The sequence below is a fragment of the Apodemus sylvaticus genome, chromosome 15, assembly GCF_947179515.1.
Source record: "Apodemus sylvaticus chromosome 15, mApoSyl1.1, whole genome shotgun sequence".
Classification (NCBI taxonomy): domain Eukaryota; kingdom Metazoa; phylum Chordata; class Mammalia; order Rodentia; family Muridae; genus Apodemus; species Apodemus sylvaticus.
In genome coordinates this window covers 57953443-57981381 of record NC_067486.1, presented here as the reverse complement: position 1 = coordinate 57981381, position 27939 = coordinate 57953443, and the positions used below count along the sequence as shown (strand labels likewise).

General features: G+C 38.5%; 1 protein-coding gene across 1 annotated transcript in view; it reads right to left on the bottom strand.

Annotated features, from left to right (window-relative positions):
- Nucleotides 1-7515: 7515 nt before the first annotated feature.
- The window catches only part of Gap43 (growth associated protein 43), a 155600-nt gene continuing 135176 nt past the window's right edge, over nt 7516-27939 (bottom strand). Inside the window, exon 4 of the mRNA XM_052158133.1 lies at nt 7516-7601. Coding sequence (XP_052014093.1) covers nt 7516-7601 — 86 coding nt within the window. The remainder of the gene's footprint in view (nt 7602-27939) is intronic.

The following is a 27939-nucleotide window of genomic DNA, read 5'->3' as shown; positions in this document are numbered from 1 at the left end:
ATTCAGGAGACAGCAGGTGTTGGAGAGGGTGTGGAGAAAGAGGAACACTCCTCCACTGCTGGTGGGGTTGCAAATTGGTATAACCACTCTGGAAAGCAATCTGGCGGTTCCTCCGAAAACTGGGCACCTCACTTCCAGAAGATCCTGCTATACCACTCCTGGGCATATACCCAGAGGATTCCCCACCATGTAATAAGGATACATGCTCTACTATGTTCATAGCAGCCCTATTTATAATTGCCAGATGCTGGAAAGAACCCAGGTATCCCTCAACAGAAGAGTGGATGCAAAAAATGTGGTATATCTACACAATGGAGTACTATTCAGCCATTAGAAACAATGAATTCATGAAATTCTTAGGCAAATGGATGGAGCTAGAGAACATCATACTAAGTGAGGTAACACAGACTCAAAAGGTGAATCATGGTATGCACTCACTAATAAGTGGATATTAACCTAGAAAACTGGAATACCCAAAACATAATCCACACATCAAATGAGATACAAGAAGAAAGGAGGAGTGGCCCCTGGTTCTGGAAAGACTCAGTAAAGCAGTATTTGACAAAACCAGAACGGGGAAGTGGGAAGGGGTGGGTGGGAGGACAGGGGAAGAGAAGGGGGCTTACGGGACTTTCGGGGAGTGGGGGGCTAGAAAAGGGGAAATCATTTGAAATGTAAATAAATTATATCGAATAAAAAAAATTTAAAAAAAAGACTCTAAAAAAAAAGAATTGACAAAATGGGACCTCATAAAATTACAAAGTTTCTGTACGGCAAAGGACACCATCAAAAGGACAAATCGGCAACCAACAAATTGGGAAAAGATCTTCACCAATCCTACATCAGATAGAGGGCTAATATCCAATATATATAAAGAACTCAAGAAGTTAGACTCCAGAAAACCAAACAATCCTATTAAAAAATGGGGTACAGAGTTAAACAAAGAATTCTCACCTGAAGAACTTCGGATGGCGGAGAAGCATCTTAAAAAATGCTCAACTTCATTAGTCATTAGGGAAATGGAAATCAAAACAACCCCGAGATTTCATCTTACACCAGTCAGAATGGCTAAGATTAAAAATTCAGGAGACAGCAGGTGTTGGAGAGGGTGTGGAGAAAAAGAAACACTCCTCCACTGCTGGTGGGGTTGCAAATTGGTACAACCACTCTGGAAATCAGTCTGGCGATTCCTCAGAAAACTGGGCACCTCACTTCCAGAAGATCCTGCTATACCACTCCTGGGCATATACCCAGAGGATTCCCCACCATATAATAAGGATACATGCTCTACTATGTTCATAGCAGCCCTATTTATAATTGCCAGATGCTGGAAAGAACCCAGGTATCCCTCAACAGAAGAGTGGATGCAAAAAATGTGGTATATCTACACAATGGAGTACTATTCAGCCATTAGAAACAATGAATTCATGAAATTCTTAGGCAAATGGATGGAGCTAGAAAACATCATACTAAGTGAGGTAACCCAGACTCAAAAGGTGACTCATGGTATGCACTCACTAATAAGTAGATGTTAACCTAGAAAACTGGAATACCCCAAACATAATCCACACATCAAATGAGGTACAAGAAGAAAGGAGGAGTGGCCCCTTGTTCTGGAAAGACTCAGTGAAGCAGTATAGGGCAAAACCAGAATGGGGAAGTGGGAAGGGGTGGGTGGGAGGACAGGGGGAGAGAAGGGGCCTTGTGGGACTTTCGGGGAGTGGGGGGCTAGAAAAGGGGAAATCATTTGAAATGTAAATAAAAAATATATCGAATAAAAAAATAAAAAAGAAAAAAAACATAAAACAACAAGAAAAAAAGAAAAAAATAACTATTATGTAATTAGATCAATATATACATAAACATAGCACCAACTTTATATTCCCATTAGCAAACATCCAAGGCTATAGCAGCCTGAATATCCATTCAATTAAGGCTGACCAAATGATTTTCCTGTGTATATAATATACATAAAATAAAATGTGTTAAAAAATAATAATAGCTGAATAAAAAAAGAAGAAACCACAATAGTACTTACCAGTTTTAAAACCCCATCTTTAATATGGCAAGATATATGAAAAACATAAGAATTCATGCCCTTTGACCCAATTTTTAGCATTTTATGTATCCAATCTAGTAAATCCTCTCATTAAATATTAAAGATATAGTGCATTGACTAAAATATATTGTTGTAAATGTATACTTGCATACATGGAGTCTTATAAGTTCATATAGAATACCTAATTCAGCTTATGAAATAAATATATAATATAGGCTTTTGTTGTTGTAGGTGGGTAAGCAGAAGTCTCAGTATACAGAGGAATACATAATTGTGTAAGTGGATATCGTATGCATCATGGCTTAAATCTGAAATGTCTCCACAAGGGGAGAGAGGGCTTTGAACACTTGTCTGCCAGCTGGTGGTACTTTTTGGGTAGGGTTTGGAGCCTTTGGTGGTACCTAGCTGGTGAATATAGGTCACTAGCTTTGAGGATTATAGGTTAGCTGTGTTTCTGAACCACGCTGTCTGGTTCCTTAGCTGCTAAGTTATGATAAGATAGATTGCATTGAAAACTGAATCTCTGGGAAGTGTCCCAGTCTAGCCTCCATGCCTTCCTTTCATGATGGTGGCACCCTTTAAACTGTGCGCAAAACAACAACAACAACAAAAAGAAAAAAAAACACCAACAAAAACTTCCCCTACCAGCTATTCTGTCACAGCAAAAAGAAAAGTAGCGTATGTGTGTACACAATCACACACAGGGCACATGCACACACACACACACACACAGAGAGAGAGAGAGAGAGAGAGAGAGAGAGAGAGAGAGAGAGAGAGGCACAAATGCATTTGCACCCACACTGGCAAAGGCAGATTAATATTAAGGCTAGATCTCTAAATGTCAATATCATTTAATGTGGTATGGTGAACTGCGGGATATATGTATATGTGTATGTATATGTGCATGAGTATGTGTATGGGGTGGGGCAAGTGAACCATGCCACCAGACAGAAGAACTGGAAAGGCTGAGCAGGCCCAAATCCCGGGAATCTCAGAGTTGAGATAGCTGGCATGGGGCCAGCTCCCCACCAAGCTCTACTTGTTCTGGAACAGGTAACCACAACACCCCACTGAGATGACCATGGCAATCAGTCATGTAGTCCTTCCTGCTGCAAATAGAGCATCCCTAACATCTTAGACAAGCCGATGGGAAGCATTTACCCCTGGATCCCATCCTATTCCCAAAATGTTTATAAGGGCATTTTCCACGTGGAATGAAGTGCATCAGTTATTTCACCAGTGCTTCCCAGTGATACACAAAGACCCAGTGTATGTGTGGAAACATTTGGGAAGTGGAGGCAAGAAGATCCTAAATTTAAGGTCTTCCTTTGATACGTAGCAAGTTCAAGTCCAGCCTAGTATACAGGAAACTGTATCTCGAAAAGAAAAATATCTTAGAAGAATATTATGTGGTTCTACATCTTATCTTCTGTATTATACAACATTTCTTCCTATCTAGAAATATTATAATTTCTTAAAATATATACAGGATGGTACCATCTGGGACATAATATTTGCTGTGACTACCATCCATCACGCATACCTGTAAGAAAACAAACCAGGCAACTAACCTGCTGGAAAGCATACATTGAAACTGCCCTGGTTGTCTTGATACTTACCATTCTCAGCTATAATTTTGCCCACATTCCTGGTAAGTGTGTTTTTTTTTTTTTAGTTAGACAAGATAAAGTTGTGGTCCTATGGGGATAAATATATGAAAGTCATGGGCTTTGTAGAGAGCTTTCACCATGTAGGGAATAAAGTTAAGCAAGAGTTCCATTTGAAATCAAAGAAGCCCACATTTCTAATACTATCCTCATTAACTGACATTTCACTAGAAAGGTCACCAATTAAGTTATTTTTAAAGCCAGGTGAATAGAAGCTATGTTTCCATGACAACAGATGGCACATAACAAGGTTTTTTAAAAAGGTTAATGGGACTTGTGGTGAGCTTAATGATGATGGGTGGAAATCATTCCTGCAGTTGGTTTTTCTATTGTGCACCATCTGTAACAGGTTGAGAACAATAGTTTTTCTTTTTCTTTTTCTTTTTCTTATTTTTTTTGGAAGGGAGATTTCTAAGTGCCTATAAGGTAGGATATTTAGAGACGGGTTTAGTTAACCCAGACTCATTTGTTTGAGGAGTTGGACAGAGGAAGAGATAACAGTAGAAGTCAGGCTAGACTGCTGAAACTGGCAAAAGAAGATGCAGTGTTGGTCAGGGCAGCACATGTAAGTTGTATCCTCATCTTCTTCTGTGAGACACCACATGAATTAAATTAATTAAATGATACATAAAGTGATGAGGGATCTTACTTCTGATCTAAGCCCCTGGATAAAGGATGTCGAATAGGATGGAGAGGCAGCAAAGTGGGAGTATGACTGTGGAGCTGAAGAGCTCTGCTTTAGAAAGCTCTTTGCCCTCAAAGAGACTCAGATAGTGGTATATCACTGCTGGAAAATCTACATTCCGTTGTAGAGCCAAGTAATGCAGCTTGATCGAAAGAACTTATTTCCTGAAGAGAAAGCTATGGTTGCACTATGAATGGAATACTGGGTCTGGTGCCCTGTGATGATTGTCTTACTCTTTCAAAGGATCACCTGTCTTTGCTAAGGATTTTTCGACTCATTCAAAATCCAGTTTTTATTTTTCAAAGTAATATAAAATAGATATTGTAGTGTAAACAACTTATGTTGCTTTAGAATGTATCCTCAATGGTCCATGACTTTGTCACTGACTTCAAGTGTGATGTGGGTACATTTGAGTCAATATTTTTGAATCAACATGCAGGCTTTGTCCTTAAGACATATGTCATAAGTCATAAGACACATTAGACCCACTAATATGTTTTCTTCACTTTCAGAATTCTATTAAGAAGCCAATATTTTATGAGTGAAATATAAATAGGTAACCATCAGAAAGATGAAAATTCCAATTCTAATAGAAAGATGAAAAAACGACTAAACTGTATATTAATATGGATTTTCAAAAACCACTATGATTACAGTTGATTTGATGGCACTTATTTAGAATACATAAACAAATTCTATGCCCAAGGCCATAGAGCAATGTTGATCTGAAGTATGGACGCTGAGTGAGGGGTGGATTAAAGCACTGATCCTACTAGAAAATAAAGTGAATTAGAAGAAAATTCCTAAAGCTGTAAGTATCTGGCTGGTCACTCCATAAGAGATGGATCCACTCTAAGCAGGACCTTTCCTCATATGCTACTTTCTGTTTGGTGATGAATGCTTCTGAGATTGCACTCCAACCTCTTGCTTCAGTGTTTTCCCACAAAGCATTTCACCTGCAGAGTGAAGTCAAACATTCAACTCATTTTAATATGTGGCGGGATGGTTTACGATCTTTTTCTTCGTAATATGTTCACACAATGGAAATTACACTCAATCTGAGTCACTGAGGGAGGATCTCTTTTGGTGCACATGGGTCTCAAGCGCCAGGTGGCATTGGGTTTCTCTGAAGCATTAGCCACTGCCTGGAGCTTACAGGAATTGCCAAGGTATAGGTGGGATTGCTTAAAATGATTTTTCTTTTAATCCATGATTATTGCCACTTTGAGATCTTTATCTTTGACTTAGTTTTCTCCTCCTGGCCTAGACATTCTGTGTATATATAAATATAAGGAACAGAAAGGAATTCTCTGGTTGTGTCTTGTCTGGAGAGAATCTTATGGCTATTGTGGGATATGACCACTTATGGTTTAGAAAATTAAAACTAGAAAGAAATTTGAACATGATTAATCAATTAAGAGTTATTCTCTCACTCTCTATCTTCCTCTCCTTCCTTCCTTCCTTCCATCTTTCCTTCCGTCCTTCCTTCCTTCCTGCCTGCTTGTTTACATTCTCACTGACCAGCCAGTGAGCCCCAGAGATTCACTTACCTTTACTTCACCAGGACTGAAATCACAAACAAGTCCCACCTTGCTTGGGTTTTTTAAAAGGGGGATTAAAGTCCAGTCCTAACGTCCAATAAACAAGGACTTAAACAACTGAACTGCCTTAAGGTATACCTTTCATTACACATCAGTATCAGCTGGTGCAATGTTTATAACTATTCACTGGCCTTGTGGGGGATTGATATCCATAACTAAGGGGGGGAATGGTAGAATTGACTCTTTTAATATTCAGTTTAAAATAAACCTTGTAAACAAACCATCTTGGAGTTTCTAAGAGATAGAGACAAACATAATAAATCATGTTATGTCGATGATATTTAAATTAGTGGAACCTGAAGTACTATCCATCCAATAAGCCAAATTCCTTCTGAATCACAAAAATATTTGTTTTTAGACTTGAATTTTGTGTGTCTCTCCCATAATTTTCTATGTTGAATCTCTAACTTCTACTACCTCAGAAAAGGATGTGATTTGACAATAGAATCTTCACAATCAAGTTAGGATGAGGTTATTAGGTTACACTTAATCCAACGTGGCCAGCATCCTAAAAAGAGAATAACTCGGACACAAAGGTACGTAGAGGGAAGATATGAAGACGCGAAGGAGAAAGGAAGCCATCTAGAATCAGCCCCAGCAAGAAGCCAGCAGCACACCATATTTTTATTGGCCTCAGAGAGAATCGGCAAAGCCGATATTCTGGTTTCAGGACCCCTGTTTTCATTACTGTGAGATGATAAAGTCACACTGACTATGGTTCTCCATCACAGCATCCCCAGCAAACTATTGTGGTACCCAGCTCTCCCATCCGGACTGCAGCCATTGGTCCTGGCAAGGACCTGTGCTTCCCTCCCCAGAGCTGTGGCAGCAGCGGAAGAGCTGGAAAAACATGAAGAGCCTGGTGTGTTGGAACAAAGAGGCCGAAGGGATATGGGAAGGAAACACAGAGACACCGAACTCGATTACTCTCATGATTTATTAATATTCAGATTGAAAAAGGAGCCTCACAGCCTTAAGTTACGCTAATTGGCACATTTGCTTTATTTATTTATGTTTAAAACAAACCGGGTTTTTTTTGAATTTTTTAACTTTTTTGTTCATTCCATCACATTGAAATGAGGAAACAGAAATGGTTTTTGTATTCACTTAATATTTTGGACTCCTCAGAACGGAACATTGCACACACACACTTGGAACAGAGAGAAAGAGAGAGGAAAGTGGACTCCCACAGGGCCACACGCACCAGATCAAAAAACCGGGGTACAGTGCAAGAATTTCCCAAGATGACTGCATCATCATTACCAAAAACTCGCCATAACAACACCAAGAAACAAATGTTTAAGCCACACTGTTAGACTTGGGATCTTTCCTGCTTTTTTTTTTTTTTTAATGTTTGCCACACAGAAAGAGAGGGCTCATAGGTAGGAGAGGACAGGCTCACACACGTGAGCGGGACAGGAGAGGAAACTTCAGAGCGGAGCTGAGAAGGGCAGGATAGACAGGGTTCAGGTGGGGGCAACGTGGAAAGCCATTTCTTAGAGTTCAGGCATGTTCTTGGTCAGCCTCGGGGTCTTCTTTACCCTCATCCTGTCGGGCACTTTCCTTAGGTTTGGCTTCATCTACAGCTTCTGAGGAAGAAAATAAGATGGGGGCGGGAGAGAAAGGTTAGTATTTTGTCTCCAGAATCTGTTCAATGGTACAAGGCATTGCTTCTCTCCAAAGCACTGCATAAGGGTTGGAAATGATGTGATGATTAATATCCAGTAACACAACATTTTCTAGACCCAAAGCCTTTATTTTAGGATTCTGCTCAGCAACATACAAGGAAGTAAAGAATGACTCGTCACTCTATATTCTTGAGTATGTTTGTGCATGTGTGTGTGTGCATGTGTGCTTGTGTGTGTGTGTATGTGTGCTTGTGTGTGTACATGTGTGCTTGTGTGTGTGTGTGTGTGTGTGTGTGTGTGTGTGTGTGTGTGTGTGTGTTTTCTAGGGCAGAGGATAGTCTGCAGGGAGGATCAGTTCTCTATTCCCACCAACGTGGGTACCAGGGATTGAACACAGGCTGGCCATCTTGACCATATCTCTACCCATCACTGTGGTTATCAACCTTTTATCCTCACAATTGAGGTTCTGCAATAGCCTTGTTTTCTTGTTGCTTAGTGTTAAAATAATTGTAGCAAATAATTCCTATGGTTCTTTGAGCATTCGTTCCAGTTTATCTTACCATTTATTTTTAGTAATGCGAAATTTGGAAAGGAAAATATGTGAATTTTGACCTCCGTTGGAGGTAGGGGAGGCCATTAATAACTGCAGTTTAATTAGGAGCAAGGTGATCTCCCTTGGGAGGGTAGAGTTGGGACTCCTCCTTTGTGCCCTTCTTTCCCCAACATAGTGAGTACCAAATCACACCTGGAAACATGGCACCTATCTTATGACCAGGAAGACACTATCTGCATACTAAGTATGGTAGAACAAAAAGAAAATTCATCATTGCATGGGTGTACCACAATTGAACACCTTTCCATCATCCTTCTCATTGAGGGAAATAAATAACCAAACACTTTAAAACACTGGGGTGGTCTACAGTCTCTTGCAGCTGAGTACAGTACATTCTAAGGGAATACACAGATCTGTGACAGTGGTATTGCTTTGCTTAAAAGGTAGATTTATATCATTATGAGGGTTGATTCCCCCAATTCTAAAACTTTCCTTAGAGAATTCAGCCAACAAATTACATGCCACATGACATTCTACTAATATACCAGCCTGTCTAAACAAAATCTATCTTCCCTAAAATTTCTTGATATCAACTAATCACATATCTTATGCCCCAAACCAACACCACCCCTAAGTTCAGTGATTTTTCAGATAGAAGTTGTAGAACTCAGCAAACATCTCTATCCATGGTTATAATTAATGATAGTGGAATGACACAAAGGAAAATAAGGAAGGGGGGGAAGTGGGAACTGCGTGGGGGCAAAAAAATATGGGAGAACAGGCAAAAGGAGCCATGAGTCTTGTTCTTATGATGTTATGACATGCTTCATCCTTCCAGCCATGAACTGTGGGAACACGTGAAAGGAGGCTTCTATTAGGGATGCCCACTCAAGCCTACAAATCCAGTATGCGCTGGGGGCTGGTCACTTAAGCACCTACTGCATGAATGGAAGCCAGGCTCCATTCCTGAATGAAAGTGGATGTTCCACCTAAAGCATCCTGCATTAGGCTCAGGAAATCACTCTTATCAGATAGGCAGTTGTGAGAACTCTTCCAAGTCCTAGCTCACCAGTCATGAGTCAATTTTCTAAGCCAATTTGAGGATGAAAGCTCCAGTCCTGCTATGCTAATATCTGTGTTTCTACATGCTTTCTAGTGTTAAAGATACCTATGCCCTTTAAAATGTGGCTTTTATTATTGCTTTTCCTCTTGCCTGGCCTCCTCCAGTTTTTCTCAGACAGATAAACTAGAGTCAGGGTAGTCTAACTAGCCCAGCAGATTTGTATTTAATTAAAAGGCGAAGGGTATGTTTTGAAAACACTAAAGCAAAAAAAAAAATTCTTCTGGGATTTTAAACTAGCACAATTAAATAAAATGGATTGGTATTGGGAGGAGATGCAGAGATTAGGGAAATGTACCTCATTTAGCAGGCCATTATAAATTATAAAATGTGTCTTTCAAGTTGCTCATGCATGGACCGGGGTTCACTTACATTTCAGTAAGACCACCACCATCAAACATAACCTCGGAATTCCTTCTTTGTGAATATATTGAAAAATATATTTTCCAAAATAGACATGGTTTCTATAATCAAGCCTCGTTTGGTCAATAATCTAAGTAGCTCTGAGGAATAATGTTATCTTATAATGACTTGCTCCTGCTGAAAGTTTTAAAGTCTTATAGGTTTTGCAAGGCTTACCATTCAGTAAAAGTTACCTCTGCAACACAGTAAGCACTCAGAAAGATCTTTTAAAGGCACAGCTTTCCAACTGACAGCTATTAACTTTTGAAGAACATTGTCTCATTCCAAGTTTTTGGATAAAGTGAACTCAATCTTGTCACCATAATATTACATGTGCCAGTATTCCCTGAAGACTATGGAGTTCTGGTGTAATCTTTTCTAGAGGAAGGCTTCCTAAATTAAGTCATTGAGGTTCTTGTATAGCAATCTAGGATTCTATTAGAGTATTTGTATGGTACCCAGCCCAGCCCAGCTCAAACCTATATTACAAGTACTCCAAAAGTGGTTTAATATCTTTGTTGGGACTAAGAAGCTATTTTAGAGCCATTTAAAATTATAGAAGTGAGATTTAAATGACCTGGTAGCATATGGATGGGTCAGATGTAGAAGCAGGAGAAGACCTCAAATCTATGCTATTGAAATAAAACCTTTGGAACTATGATATGTATGATTTCAGAGAGATATGAAACTCAAGAGAAAGGGGGTTGTGTGCTGGGTAAAATAAGAAAGATTTTGTATGTGTACAATAGCAAAAGAGGACATTCTAAGAAAATAAACAGAAGACAAAGATTTCAATGACTTTGAAAAGAAGCTATATCTCTGGTCTTTCTTGGGATGGAATCAGGTTAAATCGTCTTCAATTCGAACAGTTTCTCCTGCCATCCTTTGCTTAGGCTTTAGTACAATGATGAATATAAAGCTAATCATTGATGACAGCTCTTTATTAAGAGAGATTTTCAACCTAGAGTTTTTTCCTTGATACCACAATCTACATCTGTCTATCTATCTATCTATCTATCTATCTATCTATCTATCTATCTATCTATCTATCTATCTAACTATCCACATATATGTATGTGTGTATATATGTATGTATCCATATATATGTAAGTATATATATGAAAGTATATATGTATATATATACTTAATTGTTATGGTACACACCTGCAATATGGCAAACACATTTTCTTTTGTTTGTTTGTTTTTATTCGATATATTTTTTATTTACATTTCAAATGATTTCCCCTTTTCTAGCCCCCCACTCCCCGAAAGTCCCACAAGCCCCCTTCTCTCCCCCTGACCCCCCACCCACCCCTTCCCACTTCCCCGTTCTGGTTTTACCGAATACTGCTTCACTGAGTCTTTCCAGAACAGGGGGCCACTCTTCCTTTCTTCTTGTACCTCATTTGATGTGTGGATTATATTTTGGGTATTCCAGTTTTCTAGGTTAATATCCACTTATTAGTGAGTGCATACCATGATTCACCTTTTGAGTCAGGGTTACCTCACTTAGTATGATGTTCTCTAGCTCCATCCATTTGCCTAAGAATTTCATGAATTCATTGTTTCGAATGGCTGAATAGTACTCCATTGTGTAGATATACCACATTTTTTGCATCCACTCTTCTGTTGAGGGATACCTGGGTTCTTTCCAACTTCTGGCAATTATAAATAGGGCTGCTATGAACATAGTAGAGCGTGGCAAACACATTTCCTATGATGTGTTGAGGAGACAGTGAAACAATAATAAATATCCCATTGAAATCTTTCATTACACTTATTTAACAGAAAGAAATATTTATAGCTACAGAGTGTGATCAGTGACGGAGATCTTTAACATAAAACTTAGATATAAACTCCTTGTCTAAATAAAAATATCTATGTCTGTCTTTATATTTGCTCCCTTTTCAATCCCTGGTGTCCAACACAGACATAATACAGGGAGAGCTCTCAATAAGTGTTGGGTGAAACAAGAAGTATCTTCATGTCATAAATGAGGAAATTGAAGTACAGAATGAATTGTTCCCTAACTCATCTCTAGAATTTGGTTTGCTGACAGTCAAGCCAGGACTAAAGCATGGGCCTACCTGTTTTGTATCAGCAGATCAAAGGTCGAACAGCAGAAGTCAGGAAAATACCTAATTTACCACATGAGCACTAGAAAATCAGTAGCCAGAGTCTAGAAGCTTTTGGTTCCAAAAAAAAAAAAAACAAAAAAAAAACAAAAAAAACAAAAACAAAAAAAACAAACAAACAAAAAAAAACTAAGATTTCTTTCTTTTTTTTTTTTTAAGGCTCTAGAATGTAAAAATCAGAAAGTGACAATTGATGGGGTTCATCTGAATGTCACTTAATTGAAACTTAATTCAGAGAAACATATAAAGTTAATTCTGCATATATCTTATTTTGCTTGAGATATGAGTGATTTTCCTGCCTGAAAATTGAACAGAAAATTTGGGTTTTTTTTTTTTTGGTTGTTGTTTGTTTGAAATAAAGAGCTGACTATGTCATGAAAGTAAGATGTATCAAATCAGGGAGGTTGGTGACATTTTTTATAGGCCCTCAAGAAATTATGCAAAGAAAAAAAAATAGGAAGAAAGAAACACTGGTAAGTACCAGTCTTTCACCTTACCCCAGTCAAGATGGATGGACTCAATGTGAGGTCAACTAAGAAGAACCCATAATATTGCTAAAGAAAACCCTACATACCAATGAGAGAAACCATAGTCAGACATGGGTTTTACCTACTCTAACAGGATCCACTTTTACAGACACTGAATGCAGCCTGTGAAGGATTTAAACATCAGACAGAAAAGAATTTGTTAGAATCTGCAATTTAGAGTTTAGAGTCCATTTGAACAGACATGCAGGAAAGAACTTTGTGTTGTTAAAGGTCTTCACCCTCACTGATGACAACCATAAAACAAATCTTACAGACAACAAATCACGTTGGCCATTCAGTTGCGGATCTACAATTGTGTGTTTTCTCCTGGAAGTAACTGTAAATTATGACAGTACTGGCCCCTTGCTAAGAAATGTTGCTTAAACTAACATTAAGATGCTGTTGATACTCTTAACATTTTTAAGTAGACTTGTACTGTGTCATGTCTATCCTTATAGCTTCTTTAACCACTTTCATTACATTTGGGGCATCTGAGGCAAAAGATTAGATAATTTGTCTAAGTTGTACACATGGAGGGTAAGTAGCAGCTTATTCCAACCTGTCACAGAGCACATTCCAGCCTCTTCTTAATATCATGGCCTCTTCCTTCACCTTACCTGAACCAGGATGGGTAGATTCAATGGGAACTGGGACATGATCCATAGATATTCAGTCTCAAGTTCAATCTAGACATTGGACTTGCAAACATTTCAAAATGGTGGTGGGAAGCCTGATTAGTGTTTGGTGATATGAAAGCTGGCCTTGGCACATTCTGATGCTAATTATGTAATTTGCAAATTCTAGAGATGAGTTAATATGTAATCTTTGGTATTCTGAGGGGGGAAAAAAAAACTTTGTTCATGGTGGTAAGTGTGAAAGACATGAATGGTTGAGGCCAGCTGGTCAGTCCAATTACCACAGTCCAATTAGCATAAATAACTACATTCCTCGTGTAGTGTATCACCCTCCCTCTGTGACAGTTGTTACTTAAGAGCCTGAAGAAGTTAAAGGACTGAAGTCACATAGTCGGTGCCAAGAGACAATGATTGCTGGGTAACACGGGAACAGAGGTAACAGGGCTCAGAGGTAACAAATGAGTCTGGCATGGGATACTGACGTAAAGCAGAAGCCATGTAAGTTAAAAAGTAGAGCATCATTTTCCTCAGCCATGTGTCTCTGGATGCTACTTTTAATCATACTAAGCACAACATAATATTAACATTGATATTTTGCTTACATTATTATGGGGGGGAAATCATAGCACCCATGGTCTGGATGTTTGAATTGCCCCAAAGTTGTATGTGGAAATCTTGATCCTAGGTGTTGCTATTAAGAGGATTAAGAGGTAGAGCCTTTAGCAGTGCTTAGACCATGAGGATGGAACATTCAGGATTTGGCAGAGGGGGGGTGGTCTTTAAAAATGGACCACTGCCCACTCACTATTGCCTTCTACCATGTGCAGAAACAGAGGAGAGATCTTTAGGGTATTCGGCCTTCACTTGACAAAGCGAGCTAGTTGTAAGCCTGATTTTTGATTTACCATATGCCAAAAAAGTGAGAAGTAAATTTCTGTTACTTTAAGGACACCTGATTTTCAGTATATTTTTTAATATAAGCCAAGCTGAAATACTTTGACTGTGTGTGTGTGTGTGTGTGTGTGTGTGTTTGTGTTTGTGTTTTACAGGGATATATCATATGACTGAATGATGACTCTCCAAGTTACTTGTGATCATATCAAAATTAGCTCCCCAAATCTGGTCGTCTCATGAGTACTTGTGATGTGTTTCAGTGGCTTGCATTAGGAAGAAGAAAAACATATTCATGTGTTTTTAAGTGTGAGATTGAGAGAACTTTTAAATGTAACATGGTCATATTATACCCACTGGAGAAGCTTAAGCTAGGTAGTAATAAAAAAAATTAATTCAGCTTTCTCTTTATGCCACAGTCTAGGTAACGTGAGTGCCACCTAGTTATAAAAAGAATATTGAGATAACTTAGACATCTGATTTTAATATTTAACAAATAGATGTAACTTGCCTTTCCAGCATTTTAGCCTTTGCAAAACCTTACTCTTTTCAACCCAAAGACCTCTTAGAAATCATCATGCTTGCAGGAAGCCTCTTAATTTTATCATTTATTTATGTGCTGACTTAAAACAGAAAGCCAATATCATAGACAATAAAGTCATATATTATTCATGCTTCAAAGCTGAAAGACACTTGAAAAAGGAGGAAAATGTGGTCATCCACTCATCGGTGTGCCTAATGAAAGGGACTGAGTTAGGAGTTGGAGTAGATTAGCAGGGATTACAATGAAACTCAAATTGAGAATGTCTGTCTTCTGGGAATGTATATGCTAGCAGTTTCTAGAATGATGTGCTGTTGTTCACTGGGAGCAGGAGAGAGAGAGAGAGAGAGAGAGAGAGAGAGAGAGAGAGAGAGAGAGAGAGAGAGAGAGAGAGAGAGAGAGACTTACTAAGAATTCAGCATCATTTCTCTTGAGTCAAATTCTCTTAAATTTGCAAAGTTGGATTTTCTTAAAGAATTTCATACATTAAAAAAGGAAGACCTTCCTAGTTTCGCACACTTGTGACCCATGATACCATGCCCTCCCCACACCACTCTTCCCAGTTCTCACTTGTTATTGAACCTAGAGCTTTGTGCATGCTAGGCATGCTGGGCAAGTGTCCTGCCAATTAGCTACACCCCTAACCCTAACTACCGTTCTTTAAAACTCTCAAAGTCACATTAAAAGAACAGTAAGTGTGTTAAATATCCTTGCATCCATTTGTACAGTGTAATGGTAGTCATAAATGACAAAACTAAGAGATCTGAGTGAACAATTTCACCACAGCCGTTCCAGGTGAGCAGCAACCTGACTCTCCTATCTTTGCTGAAGAAGGTTCTTGCTTTTGATGGGTTTCATTCATTTCCTCGAAAGGACGAGCTGAGAATAGCATTCTGAGCCTTCCTTCTGACGAGCAAACACCAGGAGCATATGCAGCAGCGGCTGCTTGCGTGCCCAGCCAGGCAGCCTGGTTGCAATGCTGTTAGAGGGATGGCGGTGTTCCCAGCTGCCGGCGCCCACATGGAGCTCTAATGGCCCCGTTTCTTGGCTCTTCTCCAGGTCCCTCCATAGCCCTACATTACTGAAATTAGGTTGAGTGGATTTCTGAGTAAAACATTACCTCTTGGGACCTGCGCAACTCTCCCCAGCCTTGTCAACATTGATTAAATAGAAGCCGCTATCATCCTGGGGCCATGCCCACAATTACTCTTACCAATCACCACTGGGCTGGGTGCGCTTCCCTTTTTCTTTTTGGTTTCATCTTTCTTGAATATTAAGCATCGTTACCTCAAAAGCTCAAAGAGAAACAGTGATGAGTGCTTAGTAGCAAACTCGCACAGGGCCCTTTTGTGACTCAGACCATCTTTTCCTTGAGCTGTACACCAGATGTCAAATTGCAGCCTGGGCTGGCTTTTGGTTGTCCCTGGGATCCATATTTTCCTTTGTCATTCAGTTTGTTTCATATTTTAAATCATGTTAAAATGCCAAGCGCGGATCCATAATTTTTGATGTCAAGATAATGAACTAAATTACACTCCACCCTTGTCCCTTGTTTTCTGAGCCTTTGAAAGAGAAAATAATCCGTTATGCACTTACACTTTTCAAAGAGTAACAAATAAGAATTTAATTAAGAAAAAATGTTAAAGGCAGCCACACAGGGTCTTAGTGACACCCAAAACATACCATTACCATGATCTCGCCTGCCCTGTGAGTTTCAGGACTAAGCAACTTTACCATTTACCCTGACTATTCCACCAACTAGTCATTCAAGCTCAGACAAATTAGAAAGCAAAGCTTTCTTTGCTTCAGTTTCCTAATCTGGAGATAATAATATGGGCAATTGTGTCTGCCTCATCTCATTGGAGGCTATGTGGAAGTTCTGATATGTATTATAAAATATTTCACAAACTATAAAGGGGACCACGTATAGTCTGCTGATTATTAACCAACATGGAGTTTAATTTCTTTGGCTTTACTCTAACTTGTGGGTTTTGTAAATTAACATTCTCCTTCTATGACAAAAAAAAAATTTCCAAGGGACGAAAAACATCTATTTTTTTCCTCTATTTTTCTACATAAAATGATACTCCACAATACTTCTATATCTTGGTTGAAAGGAGATGTATACTGTGAACAGCAGTATACAGAGAAGCAGACACCTAGAAAAGGAACATTATTAACCAAGGGAAATCACTGCTCTAGAAGCTAAAAGGGAATACAGGCTTTCAACCAGTAAATGGAAAGCTGGTGTTTTTATTTGAAAGGGTTGATGGAAAGGGAAGAGTGAAGACAAAAGTTCAAGTGGGTCAGCTTGCTCTAGAAACCTTTTTTTTTTAAAAATCTATGTATTTATGTATATGACTGCTCTATCTGCATGCCAAAAGAGAGCATCTGATCACATTATAGGTGGTTGGGAACCACCATGTGGTTGGTGGGAACTGAACTCTGAACCTTTGGAAGAACACCCAGTGCTCTTAACCACCTTGCCACCTTGTCATCCCTCTGGAAGTCTCCTAAACTTTATATATACATTTAGTCTACACAATCATCAAAAGCTAATGTCCTGCCTCCTCCGGTACTGACAAACAGAAAGAGCAACAATTACAATTTATATAGCTTGTCTAATAGTTACCAGTCATTTCTAGACTAGGAGGCAATAAATACGTAAAATTAAATTATTAAATTGTATTTCTTTTTGTGTATGTGTGTATATGTGCTTGTATGTATGTGTGTGCTTATGTGTATGTATGTATGTATGTATGTATGTATGTATGTATGTACATATGTATGTACGGTGCTGGGAACTCAAACCCAGGGCCTAGCAAGCTCTCTACCTGATCTACATTCCTAATCGGTCTGGTTAATTTCTTATCATGATTAAAATGAAAATGTCAGCATCTCAGAGTAGAAATTCAAACTCCAAACTTAATAGTGTTTTCCGGTAACATAACTACAAGGGAGACTTATTTCTGTACCCACCCTCCTAGAGAGCTACCGACTGAAAGGCCCATCACATTGGATTGTATAGAAGCATTAGTTCTCTATAGTTAGCAATACAACAGAGTGATCCGGTGACTGGATCTAGTTCTAAGGCACCACTTCTGTGAAATATGAGAGGAGGGGAAGGATGTGGAGTCAACATACAGATAAGCATGTATGACACCAGGAGCACAGAAGTTTTGTGAGTTGTGATTTCAGAGACAGAAAGGTAACTGATACTACGTGTCAGTCAGTGGTAATCAGATAAAGTTCTGCTTCGGGGCTTTTGGTTACTTCCTGTGCTCCCCTAAGAACTTACCTAAATTTCTAAAAGTTAAAGATCCCATCAACAAGACAGATGAAAACATCCAGGCTTCATCAGACTCTAAAAACCTAAGTTTTGTCTCTGGTCTCTCAGCATTGCAAAATCTATTCGGTAAGAGATTGTAAGCAATCACTGTGATGTTGGCCCCTTTTGCCTTATGATCTTAAAAATTCTTTTTATTTTACTGTTTCATTTCCACTCCCAGGTCCACATGTGACCTCATGTGTGCGCGCACACACACACACACACACACACTTCAATATTCTTTTGAGAGTGAGTAAAACATATATTTAGTTTTGATTTTGTAAATAGCTTACCACAGCAACAAAGAAAGGATATATATGGATATATATACATATATGTATATATGTACATATACGTATATATATGTGTGTGTGTGTGTGTAGAGAGAGGATATATGGATATACACACACATACACACACATATGTGGAGAGAGGGGGGGGAGACCTTTCTCAGTATTACCTTTTTTCTTAGTTAGCATTCAGGTGTACTCTGCATTTGTGCATATTTACTTGTGTCTGTTGGAGGTCTTCTGTGCATTGTAATGAATGCTACTTGTGACTTGTAGTTTATTCAATGTATACAGAAAAGGTTCAAAGTTAAGTCATTTGACTGTATGCTCACTAATTCTCAAGACCAAGTTCAACAGCTATTTCCCACTTCTAAACTACTACTCCAGGGAGAATTAATTACTCTTCCTTTTCATAAAGAAATTGCAGTCCTTGTATTATTTGCTGATTTGTGGAGTGTTTTGCAGTCTTCAGTTGATCATAAACTAATGTCCTTTTTTCCAGGGATATATTTACATGAATTTATACTCCACAAAAGTAGGAGTTCTTAAATTTGATAAGCGGATGGATCACAATGCTTAAACATGCTTGAAAAAATAGCATGTGTCTGTATTGTCTCTAAGCAGTAGAATTGTGCATAATATATATTCTCCCAAAATACTAAAAGTGATTTAAAAATACATTAAAATCCATGAATCCTTTTTAAATATAAATAAAACTTCAATAACCTTAGGCAGGAAAAATTTGTACCTATAATGAAATTCCAACTTTTAAATGGGGGTTACAAAGTGAATTGCAATAAACCAAAGTTCATAGCAATGGAAAATATTTCCTTGGTAATTTTAAAGCTATTAATTTCACTAACAGTTATTGAGATATACAAAAAAAATTGAAAAAGAATGATATTTTAAGCCTAACTCTTCTTACTTAGCATGGAGTAGTGGTTATGGGCTAGTCCTAGAACGAGACAACACAACTCACCCTGTGGCATTTCTCTACGGCTTTGCACTGCTTGCTTCACTTCTTGTGGCTTCATTTTCCTTATCAATAATTAGCAGTAATGTTGGCGCCGCTCTCATGAGGTTGTTGTAAGAACTAAATGTGTAAATGTGTTGATTTAAAGTCCTTCACGACATACTTCATGCTTAAATCATTTGCTGGTTTTGGAAGAGCACGTGGTTCAATGTTAGCTACATGCCAAGTATTGTATTTAGGAGCTTGTCACAAAACAACTCTCTCTCTCTCAATATACATAGATACATATATATATGTATGTATATACATTATTGATATATGTATCATATATCAATATAATATCATATATTATATGATATATGATATATATCTTATTATATTGTATATATCTTATATAATTATATATTAATATATATATAACATATATGTATTTAGAGAAAGAAAGATTTCTTTGAAAAAAAATTGAAGTTGGAGGCCAAAGTCTGAAAATGATTTGAAAGGCAAAGATGAAGCCCTGGCCAAATTGTCAGGGAAACAAAATAGAAGGTCAGAGGTTGGCAGGATAAGAGTGAAGGCTCCTGAGTAGGAGCATTCAATATTGCTGCTGAGTCCTCAGTTTACCTACAAAGGAAATCTACTTCCCACTGAAACTTCATACTGCTTGATTTCAACTGCAATGGCTGGTCTGGGGCTTACTTAGCTCTGTGTGTGGAAAACTTGAACACATATTAAATGAGCAGGATCTAAATCACCACTTATCCGGAACTGAATCTTCCACCCAATTGACAAGTTACAACGGGAATGGTGAATTTTCTGGGTTTTTTTCTAGATTTTTTTTTCAGAATTTTCAGGTTATCATTGACAATTTTAAGGAAAAAAACCAACTTCCTTCATTTGGTCATGTTTAGAGAATTCTATACTTTAGTAATTTGCTATTAAAGTTTTTAAAAGAATCATACAGAGTGAGATTTCATAGCTTAGTTATGAAAAATACTTGTGATTTCCAGGAGGTCTTGTGGTTCTGTAGGGAGGGGCCTGAGCTGACGACAGGACCCCCAGAGAGGACTTCTCTGAGGCAGCCGTACTTTTCACTCCATAATCTCTTTACCTTCCTATGAAATCCCACCAGAGTCTGAACATAGTCAGGCTTGGAAGTAACTGTCTGTCTTCTCAAATAATGTCCCAGGCCCACCAAAGTCACACTTCTAGAAACTTTGGTTAAGCTTGACAGAAATTTGTACTTCACATTCTCCTCCTCAGCCTGGAAAAGATTTTCTAAAATTCTTGACACATTTTGAAAGAAGTTACAATTAAAACAAAAAACAAAAACAAAACAAAACAAAAAAACAAAAAACAACAACACAGATACCGTGCCCATCACAGTAGATCATATCCTCAAACTGCGAGGCCCAGTAAAGCCTACCTTCTTCCAACAACCAGAAAATGAAAACTCCAAAACAAACCAGCCTCACATTATGTGTTTGATATTATTTATTAGGGTTTAATACTTAATGAGCTTGGGAGAAAATTAACAGGAGAAGCAAGCTTATTGGCCATTTTTATGCATATACTCTCTTGGCTTTCTTTTATCAGAATTTTTCTCTTACTGAACTACATAGAAGTATTGTGTGACTCACTGAAGTGAGCCATCCCAGACCTTATCTTGAGATCGCTGTCTTTTTTTTTGTAGTTTCCTTTATCTTTTGAGATAATCATAGTAAGGATGTCTAAAGAGGTCCTAAGGAATTATACTATTAACTATCTACCTAAAAAATCCATAGATCTGCATACAAATCCATATGAATCATTTAACTGAAATTTTCCCATCTGAGCCAAAGACTGTTGAATAAAAACCCCAACAACAGGCATAACCTCTCCTCTTTTTTTCAGCCGTCTTTCTCAGTCCCTCTCTACCTTATTTATTATCTGTTTGTTTGTTTATTCATTTACTTTTACATCTAAATCTCAGTTTCCCCTCCCTCCTGTCTGCCTGGTTTCTCCCCACACTTCCCCTTCCCCCATCCACTCCTCCTCCAGAGAAACCCCCTTCTGAACAGTTAACACTCAGGGGACTCCTGCAACATCACAGGCTATTGGCCTTGCTCGACTCCCAGAGGTGAAGACTAGTCCCTATTCCTGAAGACACCATGCATTTCAAAGGAAGGGAGGGTCCAGAAGCCCTTGAGCCTGAACTGACCTCAAAGCTCCCTCCTGTGACTTGTGTCACATTAGACCTTGAGAAAATTAATGAGCTATCTTCTAGGTGATATTGATTTTTATTTAAAAGAGCCTACATTGATCCTCAGTAATGTTTTCACGTATATTGAGCTAACGTCACCTACTGCAAAGTTGATAGTTCCAATGTTCATTTTTAAAAGAACAAAACAAACAAAAACACCTCAGGGTTTGCTAGATCCTACAATCTGATATCAGATAATATGCTTCGGTTATCCACTTCCAGGGCTGACATTCAGAAATTAAAACTGGGCACGTCTCCAGTTTTAGCAGAGCTATACCAATCATGATGCAGTTGTCTGAAAACCTGTCCTGCTCACAAACACCCGTAGTGTGGGTGAGATGTAAACCAGGAGAGAGCTGCACCCATAGAGAGCATTCAGCTAGGCCCTTGTCGTGACTCACCACGATGTGTTTAGGTTGAACTTGAGCTTAGGCAGACAGTTATTTATCCTTGTTGTGTAATTTTCCCTTATGGCTGTGTCTACACAGTACCCAGCAAACTAGCAACTTGGCAGTTGTCTTGCTAATTTTATCAATGCAAATGGCTGAACTACATAATTCAGGACAAAAAATCCTGTCTGTATATATTATCACAGACTTGGCTTGTGATGATTCGTAAAATTACAGTAAATTGTTCATGTAATTAGTGAAAGCTGGGGGAGCCTTTTGGATGATAAAATCTCAGCTCCTTTTTCCCTGGAAGAACAGTGGTGGTTCTGTGCTTTGCCCAAAGTCACAGCACAGAGCAGAAGGCAGGGTTCCTTCCAGGAGACCACAGCACTCTCTCCTTGGGAATGAGTGGACGATAATGCTGATTTTATTTTATACTTCTCCCCTTAGTCCTAAATGTACTGCATTTCTCTATTGCTTCCATCTTTCTTTACCTCTGTAGACCTACAAGAAAATTCAATATAATTGCTTTAAGATATATCAAAAGCAATCTTCCACTATCAGGAGGCTCTCAGAGCCAGTATTGAGAATTACTGCTTTATAAAATTCCAGTGTTGTACTCAGTTTGTAGGAGGCGAAGTGGAAATTCTGCACAGAGAAGGGAAAAAAATCAGGACCTCTAAGTCAGTTCATAAGGCTGAATAGTAACTACGGATTATGATACATTTTATAAATTAAATAATGAGTTACTGAATGGTCAAAATCCAGAAGTAGTTAAAATTATTACAGATGCAATCATAGCTATGAATCCATAAGAGATCATTTTTATGTCCTGCAAAAGAGGAAATAAAAATGAACACCATTCCGTTATCAACCACCCCCTCCAGATTCCAGTGGTAGCAGAACACTACAAAGCCAACTGTGAAGGTTTAACCCAATTTTGAAGTTAATTTAAAAAACATTATTGTAACAAGCAAAACCCATAAAAGGCATTTGTATTATAAGCTTACACGTGGGTAAATAGTTGCAATCCCCACCTCTTACTGGGACAATTCATTCTGTACTCATTGTGTGCTTTGGTTTCCTGGGGCTTGTCAAATTACAGTGCTGCTTTTGAGTAAAAGAATTGCTTTAGGAATCAATGGTATTCACTGGAACACAATCAGAACTGTATTGGAAAAGTAATATTAGTATTTGTAGTGATTTTTTTCTCTTTAGTCACAATCTTCAATCTCTTATATGTAGCGACAGAATATTACAGCTTTGGTTATTTGGGAACATTAGGAGAATAATCAGCAAAAGAATAAAGATTCCTGGAGTCTGAATGTTATCTTGAACAGAATCATTAGGTCCACTCTTTAAAGTGCAATTTGAAAATTTATCCCTCAAGCTGAGCATGGTGGCTCATACCTGTAATTCCAGAACTAGGGAGGGTAGTGAGGAGGACTTCTGGGAGTTGGTGATCAGCTTGGGCTACAGAATGAGACCCTGTCAAAACAAGAGAGAAAACCAAACCAAACCAAACCAAACAAACCAAATAAAATCAAAACAAACAAGGAAGAATGTCACCCCTCTCTGTTTCTCTATCCAATGTTTATATTCCAATAAAGCCATTCTCCAGGACATACTGTATATAGAAGCAATCTCCTATTATCCATTTTCAAAGACATCTTTTGAGATTTTCTGAAATTGGTTATGGTATGTAGCAACAACTCTTTAGTGTTAAAAGGGTCCTTGGAGACCCTGGCACACTCCCAGTCTGGTTCAGGTATCCAAAATGACACCTCCAGAGATAGACAATCTCTACTTCCACAACTCTGAGTATAAATCAGGTATTCCACAGAAATCTACCAACATAATCTTTATGTAGCATGTCTACTGGAAGAACAGATAACAAATAAATTAGTAATCTCTCTTCTATCCAATGCCTTTTGTAAGACTCCAGGGTAAACTCTTTTTAGGTGGTATTTACTAACCTATTTATTCCTTTTATTTCCAAGAAACAAACTCCATGTGTGGAAACACCATTAATTGTACATCTTTTCTTCGTCACTCATTCCTTATTTTTCTACCTGTGCCCTTCTTGAGTTCACCAAAACAAAGCAGAACAATTGCTTTCTAAACTCTAAACCTCAGTTACCCTCACTGCCATGCTAGTATTGTTCTGGACCTTTGACTGTTTGCATTTCCTTTTGAATATTGACCTTTATCTGAGATGGATAGATGGAGAAACAGCAATAGTTAAGAAACTCTCCCATCTTCCTGAACACGCCCTATCCTTTTGTACTCCAGTTAAGTGGCTGGCCACAAAGATCCTCTTCATATAATTTTGTTGCTCTCACAATCAGGACTCTTGTATGGCTCCAGGATGCCATCCTTGGATACCTGTAACAATGCCAAACATTGACCTACTCTGCTTTGCCTAAACTACTGACAAGCCTGGACAAACCTCTAAATCAATATGCCTTGTTTCTATCAAGCTTAGCTGTGACTAGAACTGTTTGTCCCTTTGAATTGAGCTGGACACCTGGAAAAGAAATCCTGCTCAACTGAATGAGGTTCCTTGTTTTTTTCAAAGTAACACCAACTATAAATCACTTCAACAATAGCCAGTTTGTTCCTGCCTATAACACACTTAAAGAAAACCAAGATACTATGATCCTAAAATTGGAATTCCAATTGCTATAACCTATTCAAGACCATCTCCTGGTCTACTTACACATTTTGGTTCTTCTTATACTACTCTTCTTTTGTATGTTTAATTATGAATTGGTTATGGGTTTATTTCTGGCCTGTATAGAGTCAGATGTCCTTTCCTTGACCACTAACATGACTATTGCCTAAGATTCAACTCTGAAAATCATCTTTGCTTCCTGTTTCAAAGGCTCACTTTTCTAATGACCTTAAAGTGATCCATTAAAAGTATCCTATCACACCGATTTTTAATTACATTTATTTTTTTATGATGAATCTGTACAAGTATACATGCCAAGGTATGTAGGTGGAGATGCGAAGAGTAAGTGGAAGCGTCAGGTCTCTTCTTTCCCCATGTGAGTTCTGGGAGTCTAGTTTATGTCACCAGGCTTGATCTCATTGGCCCTATCCCCATATTTTGATCGTTAAACAATCTTGTAAGCATATTGATTTCTTTTATCATAAAACTTTATTTTTGTATCACATTCGCCAAATTCCAGATTCTTTGACCAAATGTGTTTCTATGTCCTTAATTCCCATGGTCGTTAATCAGTAGTTACTTCGCTACCATATTTTAAAGTATAGAGAGCATCACCTGGTCATTCTTTGTATGTAATCAAACTGCACTTCTCATATCTTGGTGACCTTTTGCTATATGAGCCCATATCTCTTCATTCTTTCCCTGGCACATCTCCCCAACTGAGACCATAAAGGTGAGGTTAAAAATACAATTATACTTATAAAGTTGAGGTGCAAGAATGTCAGATTTGAAAGGAATAGAGATCAGCCACACAATTACTGTTTGGGTGTGAAGCCAGGTAATGGGTGGAAGATGAATAAGTATCAGAAGTATATGGCTGTGGGGATAGTCCAATAGCCAGTAAACAAGCTTTGGAGAGTACCAAAACACAGTAATTAGGATGAGGCCAGTTCAGACAGATCAGGGATGAATTATAGAAAACCATCAGTAAGCAGCAGAGTCCCTCTCACCGTGTACTGATGAAGAAATGTTATTTCCAGCTCTGCGGGGATATGAGACTAGGCATGAGCCTCAGATCAGCTGGAATTTCAGAATGAGATAAATGATGTAGGGACTGAAGTAATACACACTAACCAAAAGCCTAGTTAGTGGAATGGTGTCCACACTAATGGTTGGCACAAGCTGATTCAATACTTAGATAACTGTGAGAAGGGCTCTTTCAACTCTTAATCTAGGAGGAAGGAAGGATATTCCAAAGCCAGGGACAGTGCACAGATGGAAAGACATGCTAACCTCATTGATGAGACTTACATGGATACATGACAGTACATCCAGATGATTGCAGAGGTTGCTGGAGAACACAGTAATGCCTGAATTAATGTAATCACATCTTAGTGTGCCTTTCTGCTTTCAAGTAGCTAAAACCCTCACTTAAAGCTAATAGATGATAAAAAAAGAAATGACTGTTGCTCCAACTTGTGTTTTGAAACTTTTTCGACAAAACTTGGGACATAGTTTGTCTCTAGAGCAAAATGAAAATGTACTGGATTTGAAATTGATAAGTTTGCCTCTATAGGTTCAGATTCAGCTAGCTGTCTGGTCCCCATAGCCTAAGTATCACTATGAACTCCCTATTGAAGAGTAAAAGGAGACCCTAAACCCTCACTCCCCGAGTCACTCTCTACTTGCTGAGATAAAAGTGAGAGGTTATAAAGGAAAACTCAGTTTAATTAATTGTTTTTCCTTTGAATATTTGTGTTTGTATATGAGGGGAGGATGACAGAGAGAGAGAAAAGAGAGAGATGGAGAGAGAAAGACATGGAGAGAGATGGAGAGAGGTGAAGAAGTAGACACACACATGCCTCACAGTGTGCCACTGGGCAGCCTCAGGAGTCAGTTCTTGCCTTCCACTTGGTTTGAGACTTGGTTCCTCATTATTTGCTACTACAGACATCAGATTGCCTGTCGGGCAAGTTGCTGGAGAGTCTATTCTGCATCTCATCTGTCACAGGCACTCAGTACAGACACACACCGGTATGTCCGGTTTGATTTTGGAAATCTGACCGCAGGTCTTCGATTTCTCTTTACCCACAGAGCCATTTCTCCAGCCCTAATTTTGTTTACTAAGTTAGGTGATTTAAAAAAAAAAGATTTTTTTAGACGGTAATCTCAGTATTCAGTGATATACATACAAACATACATACATATATACATACCTATACACAGAGTCATATATGAAATAAAAATTTGATGGACCATCAACATTTTCTATCCAAAGACTGCCGTGAATTTCAGGGTTTATTGACAGGTCGCAACCATGAAAACATGCAGAGATACTTCAGAATAATCAGAAATGATTTATTTGAGTTTGTGTTTGGTGAATTAGAGATGAATTCAAGGAAACAGAACACTGTTCCACACAGAAATCATGTCAAGGATGTGTAGTTTTTATGACTGGGCACCTGAATGAATGTCACAGACAAAAACCCAGTTGTTTATACAGCCAGGCTAAGGACATAGCTGTCCATTTTGTAATTTGGACATCGTTTTTATCCAGACTATGCTCAGATTGAATCATAGTTGTCTTATATAAAGTGCCTTTACCTAATTTTTGTGCTGTGTAAAATGTTTATATACACAGGAGAACTCTACAAAAAGACTAAAAATCAGACTAGACCTTGGTTGTGAAGGACAGCTTTTCTCTTCCCCAAGAGAAATAAAGATTTCAACTTGACTTTTATAGATATGAAGTGTCACTTAAAGCCCTTTCTTGTATTTTCCTATAATACCAAAGACATGTAACTCCCCTGGGCCACATAGAAAGAGAAATTATATTGATTGCCTGGTGCTGGTGAAAAATTCTGCCTCACCCCAGTGTATCAGCTGTAGCCTTACCCTGAAAATGCTTTTATTGGCTTTTAAAGATGCTTATGACTCCCAGTGGACCAGTGGCACTGTTTTCTAATTTAAAATATTTTAATTAAATAAAATCCTTCGTGAGGAAAAAAAAAGAGCAAGCACGATCAGAGTCTGTCAGCTCAATTGTCCTCTTACTGAACTGACATGACAAGACAGTAGGTTTGGGTTTCTCACCCACTCTCTCTTCCCCCTCCTTCCTTTAATGGTCTGTCAAAAGGAAACCTCATCCAGTGTTGGCACTAATGCCTGTCGTAAATAAAGGGAAATGGGAGGAAAGAGGTGGAGGGGGGAAGAGAGGAGGGGTGTGTTAGAATCTAGATTTGCAGTTCAATTGCAAAGCTTCTCTGAGTGTCTAGACACCAGCTGCCTGGTTGCCATGGGAACCCACTAACTTTGGCTGATGGATTGAGTAGCTGTGATTCTCTGGAGATCTGGATGGGAGCTTGGTGGTAGGGGGAGGCAGAGAAAGGTTGGGATAGATGGAATAGATACAGGGTGCTACAGTGACACAAGACACAATGAGAGAAAACAAAAATGTTTTGTGAAAGGGCAACATTAAGCCCGTTCCAGTTTCTCTCAAACACCTTACTCATGCTGACAAGCTAGAAATCTGCTATACCCAGCAGGTGTCAGGACACAGGTTGTTAAAGACAAATAGCTGAGCTGGAATGATTATATTCCCA